A 25,141-nucleotide genomic window follows, 5' to 3' on the forward strand; every position below is an offset into this window, starting at 1 on the left:
TATTAACCTTTATCAGTCAATGAAAAATATTTTTCTTAAATTTTTCTATAGCTCGTGAGTGTGTCAATCACGCGGCACTGTACCTCAGGGTGATTCTCCTGCTCTCAATGTTTGCACGACTGTCCTGTTACTGTCCAGCAGATCCAAGTGAATCTGATAGGAGAGATTGTGGGAACTGTTGGGATTTGAGGAGGTGTGAGAATATATTCCTCTTGCAAGAGCAGGATGGGGCATCCAGCTTAGATTCCTGAGGTGAGGCTGCCGTCAAAGGCAGCAAGTCTCAAATAGCTTGCTCCTTAGGCAGCACGAAACCATCTGACCTATGGACTCCATCTAGTCTCATTTTCCAGTGGAAAAATAAATGAGTGCTAATTGGGGGGGCAGGGAGGGAATGATGTATACAGTGCTCTCACACTGGAGAAGGGTGAGTCATACGGGAACCACAATGTATACATGTTGGAGAGTCTGGTTATTGGAAAATTACAGCCCTGGAATTCTGTTGATGTAAATAAGCTTCAATATCCTCTGTAGGGTTAACCAAGCAACCCACAACAAAATGAGCTGATAATGACAATGCTGATTCATAATTAAAAAGTCCCCATGGCAGCGGCTGGGAATTGCCAGCAACTCAAGGCTGCACTGGTGAGCGGCCAATGAAGAAGTGTTCACTGAGACTTGGGGTATGTCCAGTCCATCTTCACACGGGAGATGTGTCTTTTCTTGTAGCCTGGCAGGCAGCTGGACCGCACAGTATTGCAGGGGATGCAGTAACCTTTAAAAGGCTTTCTTAGTCAATTGCCAATTAGTTGACCTAATTACGTACAAAAATGAAACCTTAATCAAATTATATACAATTGGGGTGTGTGTGCGCGTGCACGAGTGTGCTCGTGTGTGAGACTCTGCAGTAGAAGATGTTTAACATGTATAAGACTCTGGGTCCCAACTGCAGATCATCAGCCACAAAAAAAAAAAAAATTACACATGATTTACCATCATGTTCCAAAGGAAGACTTGGAAAAATTCAGTTCCTGGAGGAGGCCGCCGGTCCTGTGCTGAGGATGCTGCTTCCGCCTTGGGCTGGGGTTCCGTCCTACCTTGTGCAGACTAGAGCTATGCTTTTGCATGAATGATGCACTCAGATTCCCATTTTTATGAGATACAGTTTAGAAGATTTAAACATTGTTCAATGTCTCATGGAGGACGATCTCCAAGATTTAACACAATGAAAAACAATGCATAGGAACGTATATATAACAGGATATCTGTATTGGAAAAAAGCACAGCAAAGATTTTTGTATGTACATTCAGCTTTATTTGCACAGAGTATTTTTGGAATCATGCAGAAGAAATGGATCAAAAGAGTCATCTCCTTGGAGGATGGAGGCTGATGGGGAAGAGGCGAGATGGATACTTAGGTTTGCTTCTTTTTTTTTTTTATCAGATATCATTCCTGCTTTTTGAATTCTGTGTTACTTATGTATCAACTATTAAGAATGATGATTAATTGAGGTGGGAAGACTCACCCTAACTGTGGTGGTGCCACTCCATAGGTTGGGGATCCCAGACTAAGTAGAAAACCAGCAGACCGAGCGCCAGCATTCATCTCTGTTTCCTGCCTGCATCCGACCTCACACCCTGCTGCACACCGTTCCATCCTCCCCTCCTGGCACCCTCAAACTGTGAGCTGGGAGGATTCTCCTCTCAGTTCTTTCTTCTCTCCATTTTCCTAGGAGAAGAAGGCTGTTTGGTTACTAATAGTAAAGATGCCTTTTTCTCCTTCAAAATCTCAGTCATGTCTGAAGTACGTGATCTAGAATCCAGAGGAAAACACCCATCTCCAGAGATGACAGGGTTGTAAAACCAGACCCAAGCCTGGGGACTTTGGACTGAGTCAAAGACCTTAGTCCCAATGCTCAGTTGTTGGGTACACTGACATGCTAGTAAGAAACCTCCTGAGTTCTGGTGTGGTTTCCTACTGTAGATAATACGAGGCTCTAAAGGAGTGCTCTCAGGAGGGTACTGTGTACTAACGGCTTGAACATCGGGGACAGCAGCAAGGCACAGTCCCACGAGCGAAGTGTGCTCAGTGGATGCAGGCCTCTCACTCATTCTGCCTCAGTGGCTAGGCAGCTGCTATTCTCAATTTTTTACCAGGAATTTAAAAGAGCGGGAGACCAACATTAATCCTAATGAAAATATGGTATTTCATTAGTTATGCAAAAAAGAATTCTGTTCGTACACACAGATCAACGTAAGACAGTAAAATTCCCTTCACATCTTAGATGTTCACAGCGCAGAGTAACAATTCCCACAATGAGAGAGTCGGGGAGGAGCACAATGGGTCTAAATGCTGCACAGTGGGTCTACAGGTTTTGGGTTCTGAGCTGCCCTGGATGGTCAGTACAAAAGGGAACAAGAGCACTTGGAATGTTGTGGAAAGCCATCTTGGCGAACCCTCAAACCAGGGAAGGCTTTACTAGATGTTTCATTTCGAATGTGGAAAATGTCCCCCACAGGCTCATTTTGTTCTCAGTTGGTGGCACTGTTTTGAAAACTGTGAAATCCTTTAGGAGGCAGAGGTCGCTGGAGCAGGGTCTTTGGGTTTCATAGCTCAGCCCTACTGCCTGTCTGCTCTCGCCTTGTTCTCACACGATGTGAGGGGAGGAAGCCTGGCTGCATGCTCTTCCTACCACGGTGTCTCCTGCTGTCATGCTCTGTCTTCCGCGATAGGCCTTGTGCCTTTAGACCAAGAGCCAAACAAGCCCTTCTTCCCTTAAATGCTTCTGTCAGGCTATTTTGTTGCAGTGAGAAACATAACTAAGGAGTGACAAGGTGGTCACCCACTGCTGGAGGAGGCACCCCAAGCTGGCATTGCCCTGGCATATTTCTGAGAGTTTTCTGAGGACAGCAGTAGCACAGGTCACTGTCCCAAGGCCGTCTCAATTGAACAGCACAAGGTCCAGGGACTGTAACTGCAGCTGTCTCTGAGCATATCCCCCACACGAAGCACACTAATAATATCCAGCTTCCCACCCCCACTTCTTGTCCCTTAGGTCTGACCCCCCCCATCTACCCATCAGCCCCTTTGTTTTCTCTACTGGACCTGGATGCAGACTGGCCCAGCAAAACTTTCCTTCCAAGTCAGGTTTGCCTGAGGAGATACAAACCAGCCCTTAAGTCACCCAAGAGAGGAGACTAGATGCTGAGCTTTGGTTTAAAAAACTGACATTTTCCTCGCCTAGAATTAGCCAGTAATTGCATGTGGGCAGACTTAGCCAGAATGGTCCAAATGACCAATTAGAAGGCAAAATGAGGTCTCTTTCTTTTAAAGTTCAAGGGTCCCCATTGATGAGCCCTACTTCTCAGGGGATGCTCCAATAGGTCTGTGCCCAGCTCTCTGTCATGCACGAGTATACCCTACATTTGCCTAACGATAATGAATTGAGTACTTATTTTGCAGGAAAATATAGGGCACATCCATTACATGCAATCAAGCAAAAAGGCTGCGAAATGGGCACTCTATTAATTCCAAACAGAACCCTTCCCAAATGTCATCCTGCAACTGGAGCGTGGGCTTATTACCAATCTGAAGGAATTAAGGGTAATTTTCATTTGTACAAAGGATTTGAGGGACGCGGCTCCTGCCACACACACACGGTATTAATTGTGTTAAATTCAATTTGGCAATTTTAGTGCGAATCACCCAGCCCTGACCTGGCCTGCCCTAGGGTGCAACCATAGTGTCTTGTCTGCAAGAGGAAGCGGGTATATATATGCCAGTAAGGCAAGCATGTACACACTTCAGGATACACACAGAATGGAATACAGTTGAACAGTTATTGGCCAGTTATTAACCAGTAAGTTGCCCCAAGAGGAAAAATACATGATAATGAGTAGTGAACCTCTGAGCCTCAGTTTTCCTCATCTATAAAAGGGGAGAATGATATCTCCTTTAATGGCAGCATGAGGCTAATGAACTTGAGCACAGCAGAAACCTCCCTTAATGTGGGGACTAACTCTGACCTTTATTTCTGTGCTCTGGGGGGCAGTCTCTAGGCTGTGCTGATGCCCACAGCAAGTGTAGGGACATCTAGGGCCTGAATTTGAATGGGGGACAATTTCCCAAGTCACCACTAGGTAAGTCCCCAGGGCCTACAGACATTTTAGCCCACTGGGTTAGTGGCCATTTCCTTACTGCTTTTAATGTCCACTATCTCTGGGTGGTCGCTGGGCTTGTGGGAGAGCATAGAGCAAGAGACAGGAGCAAGCAGGGCAACGCAGTTGGGAAGCTGGTCCAGATGGCCTGCAGCGAAAGGGGCCGGGCAGCGGTAGGCAGCCCAGCTCCTCACTCCACATTCCGGTACTTGGTGAAGAGGTTGTAGAGCACTCGTAGCGTGGATTTCAGGTCACAGTTGACAATGTCTGTGGAGAGACAGAACTCATCAGTGGCTTCTGTGGTCCACTTCGGAAAAGTAGGCAAATAAGGCCCCCTATCATCCATCATGCACCTGCCCAGTGTGGTCCTCTGATGGGACTCACGGCCATCAGGGGCAGGCGCATGTGGACAGACGAGTAGGTGTGTAGCAAGGACTCAGAGCAAGCAAGCGAGAAGGGAAGAAGGGGCCAGTGTCTAGGGTTTCAGCCCCATAGAAATAAGGCTGTCACCCAGGAGTGTGACTTCACTATGGACACAGCAGCTCCAGGTGAGAAGGGTGTTGGCGTTGGCTATGCCTGGCCTCATCTGTCCCTAAGGCTCTTCTCCCCTGCCTCCACCTTCACCACAGTGCTGTGTTTGTGAAGACGGGGACATTTGAGCAGGGTGTGGTGTCACACTCCTTGAATCCTAGCACTTGGGAGGCAGAGGAGGAGGAGGAAGGTAGTGGGGGAGGAGAAGGCAAAGACAACAATCACACTTGAGCTATCCAGAGTAAGATGGAGGGGCCTTCAAGAAGGGAGGCACCAAATAGGGCACAGGCCTGCACAGGGCAGAGGGAGGCTGGGTGCTAACTTCTTCCTTCCTTCCACCCACTAATCCGCCTACTTCCCAGCCACCCACTTCTCAGGGTGCCCCCCTACTCTGCACTCTCCTCCACCTTCCCCCCGTCTGTGTTTACTCAGCGGGCCATCCTACAAAACACCAGAGCAAACAAGGGGAGACTTTTAAAAAGGAATCCTGCTACCTAGGAATACGCACAAAAAATGGAACGGCGTACCCCTCCAAACAATACAAGGGTGGCAGGGGCTGCTGATGAAGAAGTCAGGACAGCAGGTGCCCTTAGAGAGAGGGAAGCTGGGCAGGGAGAGGTCTGAGCTATGGGAAGGAGGGCGCAGGGCATGTGGAGAATTCCATTCCTCCTCTCTTGACCTAGGTTGGAGAGTCATCTCTGCTCCTGTGTCATTTTAAAAAATAATGATACTTAAAGGTATAAGTGTGTGGGTCACATGAGGCAAGCATGACCAAAATCAATAGGTTGCGTGGGCTCCAAGATGAGAGAGATGGCACAGAGCCACTGGGGAGAAGGCCGTGTGCTGGTCCAAAGGATCCAAATTCCATCAAGACAGGAAGAGTGGAAAGTCCGAGCCCCTGGTGGGTTGGGTGGGGGTTCCCTTGGCCCTGAGGCTCTTTTGGCTGTGGCTTCAGCTCCAACAGTCATGCATACTGAAGCCCAGACTCAAGCACTCAATGGCTGCAAGCTGAGGGTCCCAAGCTGTAGACTGTCTTAGAGTTCCCCCATGTCTGATTCTGGTGTCTTGGTTGCAACCCAACCCTGCTCTACTCCAGCTGTGTCCAGATGCACACCCAAATCCCTTGCTGATAGAGAATGGGCTCCTGGGACATCTGCAGAGACACGGAACCCAACGTTTCCATTTTTGCCCCCATTTTAGTCTCCATTAGAAACTCTGGCTGGTGGCAGAGCCTTGTCGTGCTATCTTGTCTGTGTCTCCCCAAGTCCCATTGGAATCACCTCCTCCAAGTGCAGCTTTATGGACTTTGGGCTGATTCTTTCCACTCATGCAGGGCTATGAACAGGTAGGGGAAGGGCTCACAGTATGGTGAACAGGCAGAAGCAGGAAGCTGTGGGTGCACATTGGGATAGCTCTGGTAAGGCAGGTATACACGGATACTGGGGAGTCGTCTTTTCTCACCCCACTCCTCTCTGTAACGTTTGTATGTGTACCTAAATGCTTGAACATATACTGCATGTATGCAGGGACCATGGAAGCCAGAAGAAGGCATCAGACGCCCTGGAGCTGAGTTATACAGGCTTGTGCTGCCTGATGTGGGTGCTGGGAACAAAATCCGGGTCCTCTAGAAAGGGCTGGAAGTGCTCTTAACCACTCTAAACTGCCTGTGCCTGTTAAAGTCAGGTGGGCTCTGATGTTGACAGGTAAAGTTAATGCTCAGCATAGGAGGATTTATTTCAACCTAATGTCCACGAGGGGTTGATGCTCATCTCCACTGCCCCGTGAGATCCTCGTGGTCAACTTCTCTGACCATTTTCTTACTGGTAAAACCAGGCAACAACTTTATGAAGAATGCCTAGCACAAACTAAAGCACACACGGTTTCCTTCCAGTTTTCCCACTCTGCTCACTAACAGCGCTATTACTGCAGACAGCTGCGTCTTTGCACATTGTAGAGCAGCAGGGGTTGCTATTCCTAGAGAAGGCCCGCTTCTTTAATCTCTCTGAGTTGATCCCTGTCACCACTATCAGGTATATGTACGGATGAAGGGGCGACTGCTTAGCATATGCTCTCACCAAAAGAGCTGATGACTGGCCATTCAAGCGGATCCAGGCAGATTAGCAGGCTACCCAGAGACTGAGCTATCTCAGCAGATGGAAGGCTGTGGGTGCCTGCGAATCTACAGAGACCTGGTGCTATGTAAGCAGAGTCCGCCAGAGCCCTGGTTGAATGACTTGTGAGAAGAGCAGCTCACACGCAGTGTGCCTGCGTGGGCTGTCCAGGACCACTCTCTGGGAACAAAAGCCAGAACTGTGGGCCTCTGAGTCAGAACCATCAGCACTGGTTGTCTAGTAGGCTGAGGCTGAGGAGAACCAAGTCAGAGTCAACAGGAGAGAGAAAACAGCCCTGGGCCTAGGAAGGCTTCCTCAGCTCCTCTTCTCCCAGGGACCAGGGATACCACCTATTCAAGAGCTACCCATGTTGAAAACATTACAGTACCTTATTATTATTATTATTATTATTATTATTACATCATCTATTTGTGTGTGTAGGATTGGAAATTAGAAGACAACTTTAGGGAGCAGGTTCTGTCCTTCTACCATGTGGGCTCTAGGGAAATTTTGTCGTCCCAGCATGGGACATTACAAGTAGTGGGATTTCTGCATTGCACAGAAGCAGATGGACAACATCACCACCAATGTCTCTCCTGGCCTGTGGCGGTGCATACCTGTGAGAGGAACTGTAGGGCCGCTGGGTGTGCTTCCTTCCTATTCCTACTGTATGTAACAAATAATCTCAGATCTGGTGGCCTACGACACAGATTTGTCACCTCCCAGTACCTGCCAGTTCTGGGGGTTAAAAGTCCCCTATCAGTCTCTCTGGGATGTAACCAAGGTGCTGACTTAGCTTCTATGACTCAGTGCAGAACCCTTCCCTCTGGCTTTGTTCCGCCATGGAGTCTGCCCACACACCCTAGCTTATAGACCCTTTCCACCTTCTAGGCGGCAATGGCCAGGCAAGCTTTCCTCATGCCCGACCACACTGACATTCTCACAGCGCGTCAGGATGACTATGATGATGTGGGGGCTCCTGGAATGATCTGAAGGGTCTGTCACATTCCTTTTGCCAAGGTAATGTGTATAGATTAAAATGCAGGATGGGACTCTCAGCACGTGTGATATTTTGCTTGCCATGCAAGGTGTTAGAGATACCCAACAACATCAATGACAGTTTCCAACATGGCTGTGACCATTTACCCTTGTGGTTTCTACGGCTCTATACCTTTGTAATGACCAGAATTTGAGGAAGCTGTCACTGTCAGCTCTGCACACTGTAATCCAGGGTTATGGGGAAGGGGCTGGGGAAGCGTTCACATTTTTGGGCACAGACTAAGCCCACCCATGTTGAGGTGACAAGGGAATTGCTCTGCCATCAGCTGATGCTCACACATAGCCTGTCCCAGCTGGCAGACCCCTACATCCCCCGTGGTTTGCAAATGCCACCCATCTGCTGGCTGTCCAGTTTGATTCCGACTGCACTGCACTTCTCCTGAGTCCCAGCCGGGGTACAACACTGGGATCTTGAGCATATTCATGATGAGTCCACCTGAATGGTGGGAACAGCAAAACGTGCTTCTGAGGATGTATACACCCCAATAACAAACCTTAAACCAATATTCCCTTTTCTTGTTTCTCCTCCTTGATTTTCCTCCTCTCATCTCTTCCCTCCTTCCCTTTCTCACCCGTACTGGATATTAAACCGAGGTCCTATACCAGTGTTCTACCACTGAGCTATATCCCCAGGCTTCATTTTACATGTTAGTTTGAGACAGGGTCTCACTAAATTGCCCAGGGTGGCCTTGAACTAGCTAGGTAGCCCAGGCTGGCCTGGAATCACTCTCTAAATCCCAGACAGGCCTTTAGCCCGCAGCCCTCCTACCCTAGCTTCTTGTGTAACGGGGTTCCTCACCCAGTATTTCAGCCCCTCCGTTGGTTATGGATGTGATGCTCACCCTCAGTTTGACTTGTCACCGAGAGGCTCTGAAGCCCAGGTGGCAGAAGTCTGAGATGTTTCATGGGGATTACAGAGCTCTGAGGAGCCCTGGCCTCAGAATCTTTGCCATGAGAGAGATTCCTCCACCACGGTGTTCTGCTCTGGAGACATCCTCAAAACAATTACAATGTCTGCAGTGCCACATCGCCCAGGTGAAAGCACGGAAGCCAGAGGGAATGCTGGGATCTGCTGCTCACAGAGTTCAGCTTCACAGAGCACCACTCCAGCCCCCCTTTATGCACTGGAAATTTTCTGCATGGGCACGATGCCCAGGGCAACAACAAATAAGATACATGTGTTTTTCCGCTGCCATTGCTCGGGAAGTTTCAGATTAAGTGGGTCAATAATCACATTCTAAACTTCTCTATACACCGAAACAGTCCTATAGACTACACTGGGAAATTCTCCCCATCTAAAGGGAAACAAAGGCCCAAACACCAACATATCAGAACAAGTCTCTCCAGTCCGTAGGCTGGAAGTTTCCATGAAGCAGTTCGAGGAGCCAACCACAGCAAATGAAACTGGGGCTGGAGAGATGGCTCAGCCATTAAAGGCTAGGCTCACGACCCAAAATACAAGAAAGTGAAGCTGGTGCTCTCTAAGTCAGCTGCTGGGGCTGCTGCAGGATGTTAGAGCTCATCCGTAAGGGCAACAGGCTAGAGAACCTTGTTTTGTCAGGAGAGTGCTCCCGGGGCATCTTCACCCCAGAGGTCCTCCCCTAGAGGAGACCACCGAATGAGACAAAGGGGGAATGAAAGGAAGCAAAGCACCGAGCTTTGTCCACTGGAGCTGATGGTATCCAGGCCAGCGAGAGCCACAAACTTAAGTCCCTGTCCCTGACTGGGCCTGTGGCTCATTCCTTCATCCTGATGTCAATCATGGTTCTTGCCAGTCTTTCTGTTCTGTTCTGACTGTCCTTGGGTCCATTGCACTGTCCCCTACTGTACCCAGGCAGAAAAGGGCCCCTCCTTCAACCACACAGCCTCCTGCTGTGTTCTGCCTCGACCACTACCTGGATTCTCACGCTACATGTGCAGCCAGCCAGTGATGCTTTCCTTCCTCTGGTTGGTGGCAGGAGCCTTGAAGGCAGGGGTGATCTTGCCTTTACTGTGTACAATGATGCACAGGGTTCCAGGCTGGCTAGACAAGTGCCAGCATTGTGGGTGCAGGGGCTGGGAGGCAGACCTTGGCTTGAAGGCAACAAAGCAACACAGGGTAGAAGCCACAACCTCTGCTCATCCCCACATCTTTCAGAGAGCAGGAATGTGCAAGCACAAGACTCTGCTGCCGACCTCCTCAACGTGACAGGCATCATCTGCAGCCAGCGTCAACCCTACAGCACTGATTACATGGAACACTGCAGCAAGTGACGCAAAGATAATGGCCAACAGTGACACGCCTCCCACTCTCCAACATGCGCACACACAGCCAAGCATAAGCAGTCCACGTGTACCCGATCACTCTCTTCTGCTCGGCCCTTATCTCACACAGCCAACCCTCTGTATCCATGGGCTCCATGTGTGTACATTCAGACAACAGTGTGACTAAAGTATTTCCCAGAAGTTTTCAGGGCTGGAGAGATGGCCCAGTGGTTATGTGTGTATGCTGCACAACCATGAGGATCGGGGTTCGTATCCCCAGCAATCTGGGAGTGGCCTTGCACGCTGTGGGAAGATTGCTGTTCCTCACTGGGGAAAATAAGACAAAACAAACCCAAAAGTTCCTGGCTTAGGAAGAGACCCTGCCTCAAAGGAATAAAGTGGAAAGTGATAGAGGAAGACCCTCGACGCCTTTCTCTGGCCTTTGTGTGTATATGGGTACACACACACACACACACACACACACACTGTATGTGTACTGAACAGGTCAAAATTTTCCCTTGCCATTGTTTCTTCAACAAAGTCACATAACAACTCTTTCTGTAACACTTATATGGTAATAGATGCAGTTAACTGTGCACAGGTGGCCAAATGCATGCAGGAGAGTGCCTGGATTCTATGTACATACCAAATCATCTTACATAAGGGGCTTGAGTGTCCTTGGAGGGCTTTAGAACCAACTGGCCATACATACTGGGAGATTGCTTTATTTGTCCCCCAGATTCCATAAATGAAGGTCCCACCCCACTGTCTCAGACCCAGGGAAGGGCAAAGAAATTAAGTACCTTCTGGCCGGGGTTTAGGCTTCTCCAGCCCTCCATCTTGCATGAGCTCAAAGGCAAAGGAGACATTCAGGACCTGGCAAGACAGACGCGGTTGATATGTCATTGCATACATCCCGCACCCTGGGACCCCAGCACCCTAGGACCAGTCCCTGGGAAGCTTAGGAGCTGAGCACCATAGCTGTGGGCCTGAGGCTATAGAAGGGGACTGGTCATGCTGAGAGTAGCCATGCTGACTTTAGCCACTACCAAGAGGCTCTTTCTGCCCCACCCCATTCTTGCATCAAATGACGAGGCCTTCAAACTCAAGGATAACAGGGCTTACATTTGCTAGGGTCAGAAGGTAAGGCGTGCTCAAGGGGACCTCTGCCTTGGGCTAAATGCTTTTTGTTTTGTCAAGTAGGATAATGGCTGCTCCTGAGGGGCTGCAGAACCAGGATACACTCAAATCAAACCAACTTATGAAAGGCCCAGAGGTGAATCTCAGCTGATTTTTTAGCAGCATGCACACATGCACTACTGTACTGCTGTATGTTTGAGACCAGTTTTCACTATAATGCAAGTTCCAGGCCAGTCTGGGCTACAGTACAACCTGTGTCTCAAATGCTCCACTTTCTTCTATCAAAATAGAAAAGAATCAGAGGTTGGAAAGATGGCTCAACAGTTAAGAGGCCTGAGTTTTGTTCTTAGCACCCATGTGGCTCACAAATGCCAGCTCTAGGAGATACAATACTCTTTTCTGGGCTCCACGGTACCCAAACACACATGTGTACACAGACACTTATACATACATACACACACATTATATGTATATGGACCTCAGGGCTGACTGGCCCTGGAGCTACCTTCCACGCTACCTCTGACATAACAAGGGCAGCTCTGTGTCTGCAGGAGCACAAGGCTAGGGAAGCAGGGACACACAAAAGGCAAAGAACAGTGCTCAGTATGCCTAGAGGCTGCAGGTGGTTGGTTCATGCCAAGCCCAGTTATTATTAGAGAGGCTCCATTCAACCAGCAAAGGCCTGGTCAGAAGGCAACTTCCATCTCTTTCTAGACAGGCCCAGTATAGATAAGATGTGGGCGATGGGTTTCCCCAAGGCCCATCCTCCTTACCTTCTGTTCAAAGCTGTCTGGGGTCAGGAAGAAGCTGTGCAGGGGTACAAAGTAGCCCTCCAGGAGCCCCATGAGTAGCACCAGGTAGACCCCATCTGCAAACTGCAGGGAGAGCCAGGTGTCAGAATGAGCCTCCTTCATCACCCAGCATCAAGCCACTCAAGGCCATGTCAGTAGGCAGATGGCTGGCGAGGCCAGTGGCTGGAGTGGGGACCTCCACCGGGGAGGCAATGTGGCAGCTGCCTTGTGTGTTACCTGGCTTACTAATCCTGTGGAATAGACATCCAACTGCTGGACCTCTACTTTATAGGTGAGAAAAGTGGGGTGCAGGGGAAGACCACCCTGCCTATTAGAAGGGACACCATTGTATAGAGGAGGTATCAGGAAGATTGACAGATGACGGACAAGAACCGTGATGTGAAGGTCTTCAGTACTTTTGCTTTTAGAACAGAAAACATGGTGGCATGAACTGGGTGGGCCTGGTCTCTTGCTTGCTTGTCTCTTCCTTGGGATTTAAGAGGCAGGCCAGTGCAGCTGTTAAAAACACAGGTTCTGACTCTAGTCCTGCTTGCTAGCTGTGGGATCTGAACTGTCTTTGCACCTCATTTTTCTCACCTGTAAAGTAGGGGGGCAGCAGTGTGGTGTCTGTTCTTCAGAGCTAGCATGAGGACTATACATGATGTGTATAAAACACTTGGGAGCCGCTTGGTACGTAGGTAACACTTACTAAGTATTATTGCTTCTTCTGTCTGGAAAACCACAGAGCAATTGGGATTTGTGCTGGCCAAAGAGACTGTATTAAGGACCATGGAAAGGAGTTTGAGACCTGGTCCCTTCCAGGGAAGTAGAGCTACTACGGTTGGGAAACTGAGCCAAAGAACCAAACTCTAGGGCTAAGTACAGAGTGCTTTGTTCTATGGAGACGAGCTACGTATCCTGGGTGATCAGGGCAATGACGGTCTGGGGGTAAGTGCATATTTGAAGGACTTAGGGTTAAGGTGAGCGGATATGTCGCAATCAGATGCTTATCTGCTGTCCTAGCACCTGCAGAAAACGCTGAGCCATCGCACATCTGTAGACCACAGATGGCAGGGGCTTGCAAGCTACACTTCCCACAGTCGCCCTACTGGAGGATGAAATGAAGTTGGCTTCTACTGTCTGGGTCTGGAGCATCTTCCTTAGTTTTCCTAGAATCATGCAGGGGACACACAGGACCCAGAAGGAAGCGGATTAGCTCCTCTGTGCTCTTCTGGGTCACCCCAGGCAGAGGAGGCCTCTGAATGGTATCCCGTGGAACCTGCGTAGGTCCTGGAAAGCAGAGCTCTCTGCTCTCTACAGCGAGGAAAGCCACGAAGTCTGGGTCTGGATGTGGCTGGGGCAGGTGAAGGTGGAATGCAACCAATCTGTGAGTCAGGAGGGTTAGGATGATCTGCTCAGAGGGAAAGACAGCCCTGTCTGCTGGGCTGGTTCTACTGGGTGGGACCCGTGGACAGAAGCCAGAGCGCCAAGCAGCATCCTCTGGCACAGCAGGCCTGGCCTTGAGTCAAGGAGAAGCTCCAGAGAGCATTCTATCTGCTTTTCTAGAGTGTTCCAGATTGTCCCAGAGTTCAGACACACAAGAAGAGAGTTTGGTGAAGGGCAGAGTGGACTCTATAGACAACAGGAGGTGCTCACGCTCACTGAATGCCAGTCAGCAGCAGTTCACTCGAAATGAGTGGTGGGGGGAGCTAGGGGATACAAATTACAGATTAGTTATTAAGTACTAAGATAGAAAATGTCAGAGTAGGTTCTATCCAGCAGATACTACCTTGGTGACCTCTTTTACCACCACCGTGGGGCTAACAAGACAGACGCCAGAAAGTGTCCTCAGGAGTTCTGGGTGGACAATGAACAGCCTGGATGGAGGAGGGGCTTGGGATGCCGCAGCACTAGCCGAGGAGTACCGGCAGCTGATGACAGCTGGTGGCAGAGGGGCCAGTGTTCTTCAGAGCTGTGGTCCAGCGGCTAACCCTACACCCAGGTGCATATGGGCAGCTCTAACTGGACTCAGTAGGTTATTAATAAAAAAGAGGACATAAAATTAGAAGAGGGTGGGGGTGTCTGGGAGGAGCTGGGAAGGGAGGATAGGTGATCAAAATACACACAAATGAAATTATCAAAGAATAAAACAATGATAAAATCCCATTGATGTCCTTCTAAGAAAGGATGAGTGTTAAGGGCTGTGTTTAAAAAGAGACTGATAGGATGGGATCATTAAACACAGGCCAGGGGAAAGGCAGGTTAAAGGTGGCTGTCCTTTAACCATGTGACAGGCCCATCTTAGTTGCTCCAATTCAGCCAACATCACTTCATAATCCCACTCTAAACAGATGAATATAGGGTACCGACGCTACAACTGCCTGCATCCGATCAATCAGTGGACAGTGGTGACTGGGACAGTGCACTTTCTCTGAAGAGACATGAGGGGGCTATTCAGAGGCGGGGAGGGAGTGAGCTTGGTCATGTGTTGTGTCTACAGAATAGACAGGACTCTTTCCTGCAACTTTTCTAAAAAAGTTGGGGGAAAAAAATCCCATCTGGTCCACCTAAGCAGCTCATATCTTACATTCTACCCCTCCGCCTGGAAAGCTTTGGATCCCAGGAACCGTCACTCACCTGCGTCTCCAGTTCTGTGACCTCCAAGTTTAGTTTATTCAGATGCTTGTTCACGAACGTGATGAGGGTCTACAAGAGAATTGAGATGGAGACCTTCACGTGTGACGGGGCCCTGGGGCCAGGGGAAGAGGCTCTTAATTAGGCAGCCCACATGGCTGAAAGGAACAGGAGCCCTGAGAGACAGATGACAAATAGAGTATCTGATCTGGAGTCAGGGTGGGCAGAAGAGGAACTAAGGAGGACAGAGACAAAATGACCCGCTGGGTTCCTCTTGTCAATCCCTGCTTTGGTACCCAGGAAGATGAAGAATTCTGTGTGAGGAGCAGAGAAAGCTGGAATCGGTGTGGGTGGAAAGACAGGGTAAGCATCCTGCTGGGAGCAGAAGGGCACTAGGTGACTAACCAGTGACCAAGAGAGGGGAAAGATGTCCAGGACACCCCAAGTGCAAGCTGGGGTTTCTTCATGCACTGTGGAGTTCTAGCCCCTGCTGCCCCCAGATGCCATAGGCCTACCTTCTTTACCACGTTGAGCTTGTCTGGTGCATGGTCAAACAGGGTGTCAAAGGCATCCCGCTCTGAAACAGGGAAACACACACCATGCAGTGCCGATCAGGGCTGCTGGAAGCCATGTGCTTGGCTATCTATGGAATCTCTGGCTGATTCTTAAGAGTAAGTATTCTTCATGCCACTAAGCTGTCCCTCCCCACCTGGCCAGTGTGTCCCCAAGTTGGGGCAGACACATCAGATGACAGAACCAGCTAGTTCTAGTGAGGCCACCAGAGCCAGATAAGCATACAACACTCACCATGTCTTCCAGAAAGGGCCCTGGAAGAAAAGAAAAATTGAGTTATATAGTAGGTTTGAGTTTGGGGCTAGCCCAGGCTACATGAGACCCTGTATCAAAAAAAACAAACAAACAACACAAAGAGAGATGATGTGGCTGGCCTTAGATGGCTCCCTCTCCTGTGAGGCTGTACCCTCCCTGTTGCTGCCAGTCTGGCCTTGGCCAAGAAGCTCAAAAAGCTTCTCTGGCATTTGGTCCCACGACATCTCCAATTATGGAGACTCCTATGTCGTTTTCAGGCAGGTTACTGCCGTCAGCGCAAGATCTACTTCAGCGGCGTGTGAGTGCCCACTCCTTCTCTGCAGTTCAGAGAGAACGCTGTAACAGAGCCTGAGAACACCTAGCCAGGCGAGCCGAGCGGCCAGCGAGACTCGTGGCTGGCTGCCTGGAGGTTGGCTTTGCCTTGCTCCTGGCCATCCTGTGATGTCTTCAAGTGACACCTGTCACTCTCAGAGAGGGCAGGGACTAGAACCTCACTCATAGGCAGAGAAGCAGTCATGTTCTAAGAGCTAAGATCAGAGACAGGTGACAGGCCACACAGTTGTAGACTAAGTTCTACCGAGGCCCTTCCTTCCTCCCTTTTTTGATGCTGTGTAACTCCAGGCAAGCTTTTGAACCTCTCTGATCTCTGAATCTTTTAATTTCTAAAATGAAAATAGTGCTCTGAGCATTTGGCATCTAGAAAGACTAGTGCACAGTAAATGTCCTGGACATAAAAAAAATGCATGTGTGTGTGTGTGTGTGTGTGTGTGTGTGTGAGAGAGAGAGAGAGAGAGAGAGAGAGAGAGAGAGAGAGAGAGAAAGAGAGAGAGAGAGGACAACTTTCAAAAATTGGTTCTTTCCCTCTACCACGTGGGTGCTGGGGAATTGAACTCAGGATTGGGAGCAAACCCCTTGATCTGCTGAGCCATCTTGCTGGCCCCCTTTCCTTTCTTAGTACATTTCTGATCCTTAAAAATTTTAGGCTCTGCTCCATTCACTTGCACAGCTGATACCCACTCAGTGACCACCTGTGTGTGGTTTGCCTACACAGAACGGTGAGGCTGGAGAGGCCTGCAGTGTCCTCCATTGCCCTGGGGTGGAGGGCAGTCTCTGCTGCCCCAGCTATACTGGGCTGTTGTTAGAAGGGCTTCACCCGTGCTTATGTGGCAGAGAAAGGGGGACGATAGAAAAAGCATAACACACATCTGAAAAGGATGCGTTAGAATCTTAAACCTTCCCTCCCCAGCCCCATAGGGCCAGCAGCTTCTCCCAGGCCACTCCCCCACTCCCCTCTTTGGTACGTTCTCTTTTCCAGAAGATGAAACAGCAGGAACAGAGCTGGCCTCATGGGATAGGCCAGTGAAGCTGGACCTGAGATGGTTTTGCCTCTTAGTCCTCAAAGCCATGCCAAACACATTTGGTACCCTGCAAGCTGTGTGACTATTGGTGACCAGGATGGACCTGGTAGTGACGGGAAGATTTCAAGATGGGGTCTCCCCAGGACATACAGCAAGCATCCTGGGAAGGGCTACTCTTTACCCCTTCCCACTCCCAGGCCTTTTTGAAATCACTTGCGCTATGGTCTCTGTAGGCAGAGATTTGACTCCTCTGGAGAATACAGAAATGGAGACCAGAGGCCAACATCCGGTGTATCCCACCTTAGTTTTGAGACAGGGTCTCTCACTGAACCTGGGGCTTGCTGATTTGGTTGGGCTGGCTGGTCAGTGGGTCCCGGAGCCTCCTGTCTGTCTCCCCAGGGCTGGGATAACAGGTGGACATGGCCATGCCTGGCTTTTCACATGGGTGCTGAGGATCTGAACGCAGGTCCTCACACACGTTTGCGGGCCAAGCACTTTGCCAACTGAGCCATCTCTCCCCACTCTCATGGCAAACCTTTTATATTTCCTCATCTTCAAATTTCTAAAAATAAAACAGGATAACAAAAACAACCCAAAAAACCCAAAAGACATCTGTAAGGTAGAGAGGGTTTTCTGGGTCATGGTACGTGACCAAGTAAATCAGACTTAAGAAAAAAGAAAACGGCATCCTTTTGAAGATTAACAATTCAGATCGGCCCCGTGTTTGCCACGTGACGATTTCATGCTGGTTAGCTTTTTAAGGGGTATACTTTTTTTTTTCCTGGAGTGCCACAAAATTAGAATTTTCAATCATGGCTAATTCCTCTCTCCCCCTTTCCCCACCCAAGGCTGTACCTTAAGCAGCAAGAGGCATGTTTTGAATGCGCGGGAAAGGCTAAGCTATAATCATCGGCTACAGCTTAATCCCTCCTGCAATCCCAGTAAATGAAAACTAAATATCAGCGAATGGGCGAATTTCAGAGAAACATCTGTGTTCCATTACAGACTCGCTGGCAACAATGGTGTTGACATACTCTGTGTTACCAGTTATTTCCTCTTGGATTTGTCGAGACTGGAGGATCCCTTCTCGTTTCTGAAACAGAGAAGACAAGAGAACAAAACAGGCTTTAGCAACGCAGAAACACTGGTTGGTATTCCCGACATGGAGAAGTTTATTGGCGTTTCACCAGAGGTCAAGGGATGAGAAGGTTCGGGAAGGGGAAATTCAGTGACGAGAGGACACCCGGCTGCACCATCATAACCAAGTGCAATTGGTGTGTAGTCCAAATAAGTAGGCCGATTCCTGGACGGTGAAGCCTGCCTTTCTTTTTAGAAGATCTCTGTTGGAAGCCAGCTGTGTTCCTCAGGGAGCGAGGCACAGCAAACCCAATGGAAATGACGGCTGGGTGTGTCCGCCTCCAGCTGGGGCCCCGCAGGGAGACCACTGTGCACAGCAGAGCTGTGGGCTGGATGGAGGTGTGCAGGGCAGCTTGGAGAATTCAGACAGAGGCAAAGGGGACTTTTGCTTTGTTTTGCTCTTTACCCAATAACCATGAAGCCCCTTTAATTTTCTGAATCGTTTTAATTTATTCTTGATAATTTCACAATATATGCAACATATCTTGATCCTATCTAGCCTCTCTCACCCCTCCTGGACTCTCTCAATGCCTTCCACCCCCATCTTCATGTCTATATGTACATCCCACTGAGCCCATTACTATTGCCTGCACACACATGGGTGCGGGGCCATCCGTGGGAACATGGGAAACCTACCAGAGGCCACAGGCCTAAAAAGAAAAAATGACTCCCATCTCTTAGCTGTCACCAGTGATCAAGGATGGAGCCTTATGAGCCCCTGTGTCCCCCTCAAGCTTGCTGACTGGCTTGGTTTCGTGCTGCCATGAGAGGTCCTGAGTGCAGTGGCCACCTCACATTAGAAGTCAGCATTTCACAGCACTCAACCTCACCCTCTGGCCCTTGGCTTCTTTGTACCTGCTCCTTGGTGACAGTCCCTGAGTCTTGAGGGGACGGGTGTGGGTGTCTCATCTAGGGCTGAGCACTTGACAGTCAGCTATTCAGTTATGTGTCTCTGCATCGACTGCTGTCCACCGCACCAAGGTCGAGGGCAGCACTAATCTATCGGGTGACTCGCTGGTACAGCTGCGCTGCGCTGAAGGGTGCCCTTGCCAGGTCCCTCCAGCAGCTCCACTTGGTCCTGGCATGGGGAATGTGAGTGAGCAGCACACACCTTACTTAGATACATGGCTCACTCTGCACTTTGAGCCCCGTGCAGCCATTTCTTTCCCCCTTCTCCTCCTCTTCCTCTGTTCTTTCTGAAGACAGGGTGACTCATAAAACCCAGGCTGGCCTTCAGTACTGTGTGGACTTCCAGGTAGGTGGTCAGAGATACTTTCCAAGAAGAGGAAACATTGGGGAGAGGTCATTCTAGGGGGAGGAAGCTGCTGCTGGTTCCTGGGCAACTCCCCCAGAGGTGACTAGAGAGTTGAGGATAGGGCCAGTGAAGGAGCACACGGGTCCCTAGGGCCTTCTGATGAACACCAGCAGAAAGATTCGCTCTACCAGGTCCCTCTGCAGCCAGCACAGATCCTTGCAGGGCAGTCTGGGCACCATAAAAGGTTGGCAGAACAAAGTCACTGTCCCAAAGCCCAAATTAATGCTAAGAAAAGGCCTCTGAACCAGGGTGTGGTAGCATGCACATCTAATCCCAGTCAGCACACTGGAGGCTGAGGCTGGAGGATTGAGCCTCACTGTGTAGCCTAGGCTAACTTGGAATTTATTACATAGTCTAGACTAGCCTCAAACTTGCAGCCGTCCTCCTGCCTCGGCCTCCCAGGTGCTGGTACAGTTATGCACTATCACACCAGGTATTTCTTGACAGTTCTGAGTCCTGTTTCTGAGCTTGTTCTCTTGATAAAGCTAATCACCCCGCAAACCCTAATTCACACACACACACACACACACACACACACTACACCCATAACCTTTTTCCCACATCCTCCCCCCAACAAAAGTCCCTGCCGCAGAAATTAAACCAACAACTACCTCTGATGGCTGATAATTGAGCTCAAAATAAGGTCTGAGATGTGAGCTTGCAGGGACCACTGTTTCAAAATAGCAGTCCCCCACAGACTGCGGCTCACATCTTTCTTTCCTTTTGTCTGTAGTGAAATAACAGGTAAGTTTTGCTATTTCTATCAGAGAACTGTTCATCTCACCTGGCCAGAAAGACGACATTCAATAAACATACAAACAACTAGAAGGCACGGTGCTCACTGAAGATGTGGACGGCCAACTTACCTAGAAATCTATTAGCCACGGAAGAGCCATTTGTGAACTTAATGACTGAATGTAAGACAGTTCAGGGCTTCCCAGAGCCTGTGCTAGCTAGTCACCAAAGAACTCATTCACTGCAGAGGCCAGGCTTTTGTTTTGTTTTGTTTGTTTGTTTGTTTTTGTTTTTAGAGTGTCTTTGGCTCAGAGTAAAGCTGAGAAGTGGGACTAGGAATCTTCCCTTGTTTCCCCATCCCTAGCACCCCCGGTAAAGCCTGGTCCACCACTAGCACCCTGCGGCACCTGCACCTTTTGCACCTGAGCTGATGGCGCTGAGCTGCCAGTCACCCCTGAGGGGCCAGTTACTATTGGGGTCTGCTCTTGGGGTTGTGCCTTCTATGGCTTTGGACAGCACATCCCAAAGCAATTTAACTGACTTCAAAATCCTCTGTGCTCCATCACCCTTCATCCATCCTTCCCTTCCCCATGGGAGCGTTTCAAAACACAGGATGAACTTGTGTGTGATGGGCTGGTAAGGATAACAAACAGAGATGGTCTGGGTTCCTCAGGAGGACAGTTGATCCAGGATGCTCTGGGCTGGCCACAAAATTCTGGGCACAAAGGCAATAAAGGCTAAGTGCTTGATGACAAGGACTCTGAGTACCTGTCTATCAGCCACACTTAAGGGTCTGAACCACACAGCTCGACTCTGTCAAGGACAGTCCTCTGCCCCTTCTGTGTTGTCTGGGCTCCTTGAAGGCAGCGCCGATGCATCCTTTCCTATTATATCTTCATGATGCTTTGCGGAGTTGAGTGCCAGAAGGTGTGGAAGAAAGACTTTCTCATTAGGGCAGGAGTGATCCGTTGCTTAGGAGCACAATTGTCGAATGCTCCCCTCCAGTTACCATCTGACCTGAAAGCTCAGCTCAAAGCCCTTTTGTCCTGTGAACAGGCCTGACCTGATCTGGCGCAGTCAACCAACCCAAAAGCTTTCCCTTACTGACTGATGGCAGAGCCGCCTCCTGTTGTCTGCTGCAGAACCCTGGATGGCTGTGTGCATCCCTGTGTGCACACCCTCTCGCTGCATATTTATTTGGAAACAAAACAAAACGAAAAACCAACTCAGAGATAAGCAAACACAACGATGACCTTTTGCTAAGTGGGCATGAAGTTGGAAAATAAAATTGCATTTGAGTATTTAATGGGGTTAGGAGCAGAGTCAGCTAGCCATGGGGAGAGAGATTACACCCTCATTGTGAAAATTACACGACCATATGTGAATGGAAACTCCCATCCAACAGTCTGGATGAGATAGATGGCTTGAGGTCCAGCCGGGCTTTGCTGGGGACTGAGAAGCGGCAGCAAGGGGCATGAACATGCATGTTGGTGTGTGTATCCTTGAATATACAACACTCCCTCCCTACACACAAGCTTACATATGGGAGCTCCCACAGCATATACACATACTCTCACCCCTCTAGGCTTACACACACACACACTCCCTTTCACACACACATATATATTCCTGAAAACACAATTGAACACACACACACTCTCACTCACACATCCTTGAACACATATATGCTTGAAGACACATTCCTTATATGTACACACATTTGAACACACACCCTTCATGCACACACACACAGGCTTGAACACACACTACACACACACACACTACTGAATACACACGCCTTCACACACAATACATGCACTACACTTTACCAAAAATATGATTTTCCAAAGCCTGGAGGGATTGTGCATGGCACATACAATACCTCTTTTCCTGAAGTCTGCATATCTCAGAAACATATATATTATACACCTTCATACAAATATATGAACTATATACCTTCAGTTATATGTTGTACAGAGATAGACACACACCCACACACAGCTACACTGCACACATGCGCACACTCTTATTCTTTGCATGCTTCTCAGGCATAAGGCCACAGGTGCTGGCTGCCTCCCAGCACACAGCACAACCAGGTCTCCTTAGCTTTCAGCAGACGTCCTTCTAAGGATCTATCCAACATGCGTTGACTGCTGCAGGACCCAGTCTCTGTGACGTCAGGCGCATGCACGTAGAGCAGTGTTCCTTTTACCTGGACCACAACCACTTGGATGGAAACATGGTCTGGGAGTCGGATTGGTGCACGAAAATACTGAGACAGTGCGACCAGCAGGTGGAGGATGGCAACCAGGCTCTTGGCATGAACAGCTGAAAGGCAAGATTAGAAAATGAGAGTCTTTCTTCAGATTCTAGGCAAACTATTTTAATCTTAGCATCTGCTAAGATTATGGCAGTATCCCCTTCAGTGCCCCTTGCTGCGTCCTAAGCACCAGGGAACTCCCTTAGTCGTCATCTGTTCTTCCCACTCCCAGCCCTCTCATTTATGGCCATGACCCATGGGTTCCTTCTTGGACACTATCATTGGCAGATTTTCAGCACGGTATCTCCACTCTCACTGGAGGTTCCCCACGAGGACTTCAGCAAAGAATAGCCTGGAGCTCAGATTGGCTTTCCCTGTCCAGCCCCTGCTCTCATCTGTACCCACTCCCCCTACCCACCTGACAGGGGATACTGGATTGTTAGCACTTCACCTATCCGAGGCTGCTCACAAACTTCTCTAGAATCAAGAGACACAAAGTAGGAGTGTCTCCTGGGTCTCTTCCTCCATCTAGGGCCAACCTCCCTAAAAGAAGGCATGGGAACCACGCAGACAGCTCGGCTGCTCATGCCTGATAGGTGGGTGTAGTCCATGTGTCCAAGCATACCCAGGTGTCTTCTACAGGTGCTAAGCCCATAACAATCCATCCACACTGCTGAAGGCCAGGCTCTTCTGCTTGTTGCTTTCTCAGTAGATGGGATAAAGACTGACTTACAAGGCAGACTAGAAATGGAAAGTGACTTTGTTTCCCTGCTTCCTGTTTACTGATGATGGCTTTGGGCAGGGGCTACTCTGGTCATTGAGCCTTAAGCTAGTCATCTCCTGAAAGATGACAGTTCACAGGTAGACATAACACACTGTAAAAACTTCCAAAGATAGTGAGGGCAGACAGAGCTCCTGGAACACTGCAGGTGCCCAGGAATGACTGGTATTTTTGATTATAACTTATGAGAAAGTACCTGGCATGGAGGCAATCAGGGTGTGCCAACCCTCTCTGTCTTGTAAAGGGCAGGGCCGCCAGGCTCTCTGCTTGCCTGTGCAGCTCTACTAGCTTCAGGGGTCTTCATTACAGGGACAGTTAAGGGAGAATCCAGAGTTGCACATGTCTATGTCCCCTGAATTAGGTTCATTATCAGGGTGTCCTTTTTCTTCCCCAGATTAAAAAAATAAAATAAAATAAAAAAACCAAAAATCTGCTTTAGAAGCTTTGAGATGCCACCAAGGAAGGAAATGATTCAGACAGCCCTTTGACACCATTAGCACTGTTCCTTATCATGGCTGCTCCATAGACAGTGTTTCCTAATGGCTAACAGTGGCTCAGTGTGACACCAAGCAGCAGGTCTGTGACCTACAGTGACCGGCTCCTGTTTGGGACTGGACCACTGACACGGCACTGTCGCAGAAGGACAGAGTCAAATCAGGGATTGCTTTCCCAGTCAGGATTGCTGTATCACCCTGGTTGGATCCCAGGGGCTGTAAGTACACTTGAGGTTCTCTTGCTTTTAACGACAAACTTGATGTTGGAAAAGTTCACGTCAGTCAAGTCCTGCTTGGGATCACTGCATATCATCTTGGCAAGTGACATCAAAGACATCAGACAGATGTCAGACCCTTTCAACAAATGTTCTGTCCTCCAGGAAATTCTTTTCAAAAAGGAATAACCCCATAAAGCCACACAGAGAATGTGAACAAAGATGCCAGCCTGTGTCATATAGCAGCAGCATCAAAAGCAAAACCCTGGGAAACCCTCACAACCAGGAAGAAGAGGATGGCCAGATTAGGCCTTCCAAACTCGTTATGGTTGTTGAGAGACAACAAAACCATGTAGTTCTGCTAGGTCCAGAACTTTCGGTGGAGCCCAATCTGGCTCTCCTGAAGTTTTTTTTTCTTTTTTTAAAACTCATTTTAAAATATTTTCTTGATTCATCACAGAGGGGACATACATTTGCCATGGCATGCACAGGGAGGTCAGACAACAACTTTTGGGAGTTGGATATCACCTTCCACCATGTGGTGGGTTCTGGGGATTGAACTCAGGCTGTCAAATCTGGAGATAAACTCCTTTACCTGTTGAGCCACTTCACTGGCCTCTGGAGGTTCTTTTTTATTTTTATTTCTGCCTTCTTGCTCCCTCCTAGGCAGAGAACTTTATGTTACAAAGGTCCATAGCAGAACTCATGAGAGGAAGACCATGAGAAGGACCTTCGAGTCTTAACTGCAGCCCACTCATTCCTACTTCTTTGCTTGCAGCTGTTTTCTAAGGTTCTCCCTGCAATCCTGAGGCTGCACCAAGCAGATGCATCCCGCACGGCCTTTCACGGCTATGACAGAGTCGCAAAACAGAGCCTTTGAACTCACAGAAAATCATGGTCAAGACAATGTCACCGAACTATTAACAATGCTAGAAGGAGAGTCCACAGAAACAAGACAAGAACACAAGCCATGCACATCTACATGTACATGTATGCAGGTGTATATACACACATGCACGCATACAAACATGTACTTGCGATCGGCTCTTGAAAAGGAATATAAGACTGCTCTGAGCTGTGTCGCTCGCTCTTCCCTGCTCAAGACGTGAACTATTCCTTGTCCAGTGCATCCACACCCCGGATGCTACTCCTCTGCCAGTCACCTGGTGGCCATATCAGATGTCAGGCTGCCTCAGTGAATAGCAGTGACTGTGTTATTTAACTTAATGATGGCTCCAGGGCAGGAAAACAGTGAGGCTGGCAATGCAGACAAGCTGAAGTGAAGGCTTGAAGTGAAAAGGGAGAGCTTTCAATAACAGAGAAAAATCTGGGCGCTGAGATTTCAGATCCACA

General features: G+C 49.0%; 1 protein-coding gene across 1 annotated transcript in view; it reads right to left on the reverse strand.

Moving 5' to 3' along the window:
- Nucleotides 1-1,289: 1,289 nt before the first annotated feature.
- Parva (parvin alpha) overlaps nucleotides 1,290-25,141 on the reverse strand; it is a 153,979-nt gene continuing 130,127 nt past the window's right edge. The window contains exons 6-13 of the mRNA XM_041666502.1: nucleotides 22,251-22,366; nucleotides 17,886-17,944; nucleotides 15,473-15,492; nucleotides 15,181-15,242; nucleotides 14,669-14,737; nucleotides 12,014-12,115; nucleotides 10,904-10,976; nucleotides 1,290-4,422 (exon numbers count right to left, since the gene is read on the reverse strand). Of these exons, the coding sequence (XP_041522436.1) occupies nucleotides 4,346-4,422; nucleotides 10,904-10,976; nucleotides 12,014-12,115; nucleotides 14,669-14,737; nucleotides 15,181-15,242; nucleotides 15,473-15,492; nucleotides 17,886-17,944; nucleotides 22,251-22,366 (578 nt within the window). The 3' untranslated portion in view covers nucleotides 1,290-4,345. The remainder of the gene's footprint in view (nucleotides 4,423-10,903; nucleotides 10,977-12,013; nucleotides 12,116-14,668; nucleotides 14,738-15,180; nucleotides 15,243-15,472; nucleotides 15,493-17,885; nucleotides 17,945-22,250; nucleotides 22,367-25,141) is intronic.

This window comes from Microtus oregoni, unplaced genomic scaffold (genome assembly GCF_018167655.1).
Source record: "Microtus oregoni isolate MIOR12 unplaced genomic scaffold, Mior012 000016F_ref0000370, whole genome shotgun sequence".
In the NCBI taxonomy this organism is placed as follows: Eukaryota; Metazoa; Chordata; class Mammalia; order Rodentia; family Cricetidae; genus Microtus; species Microtus oregoni.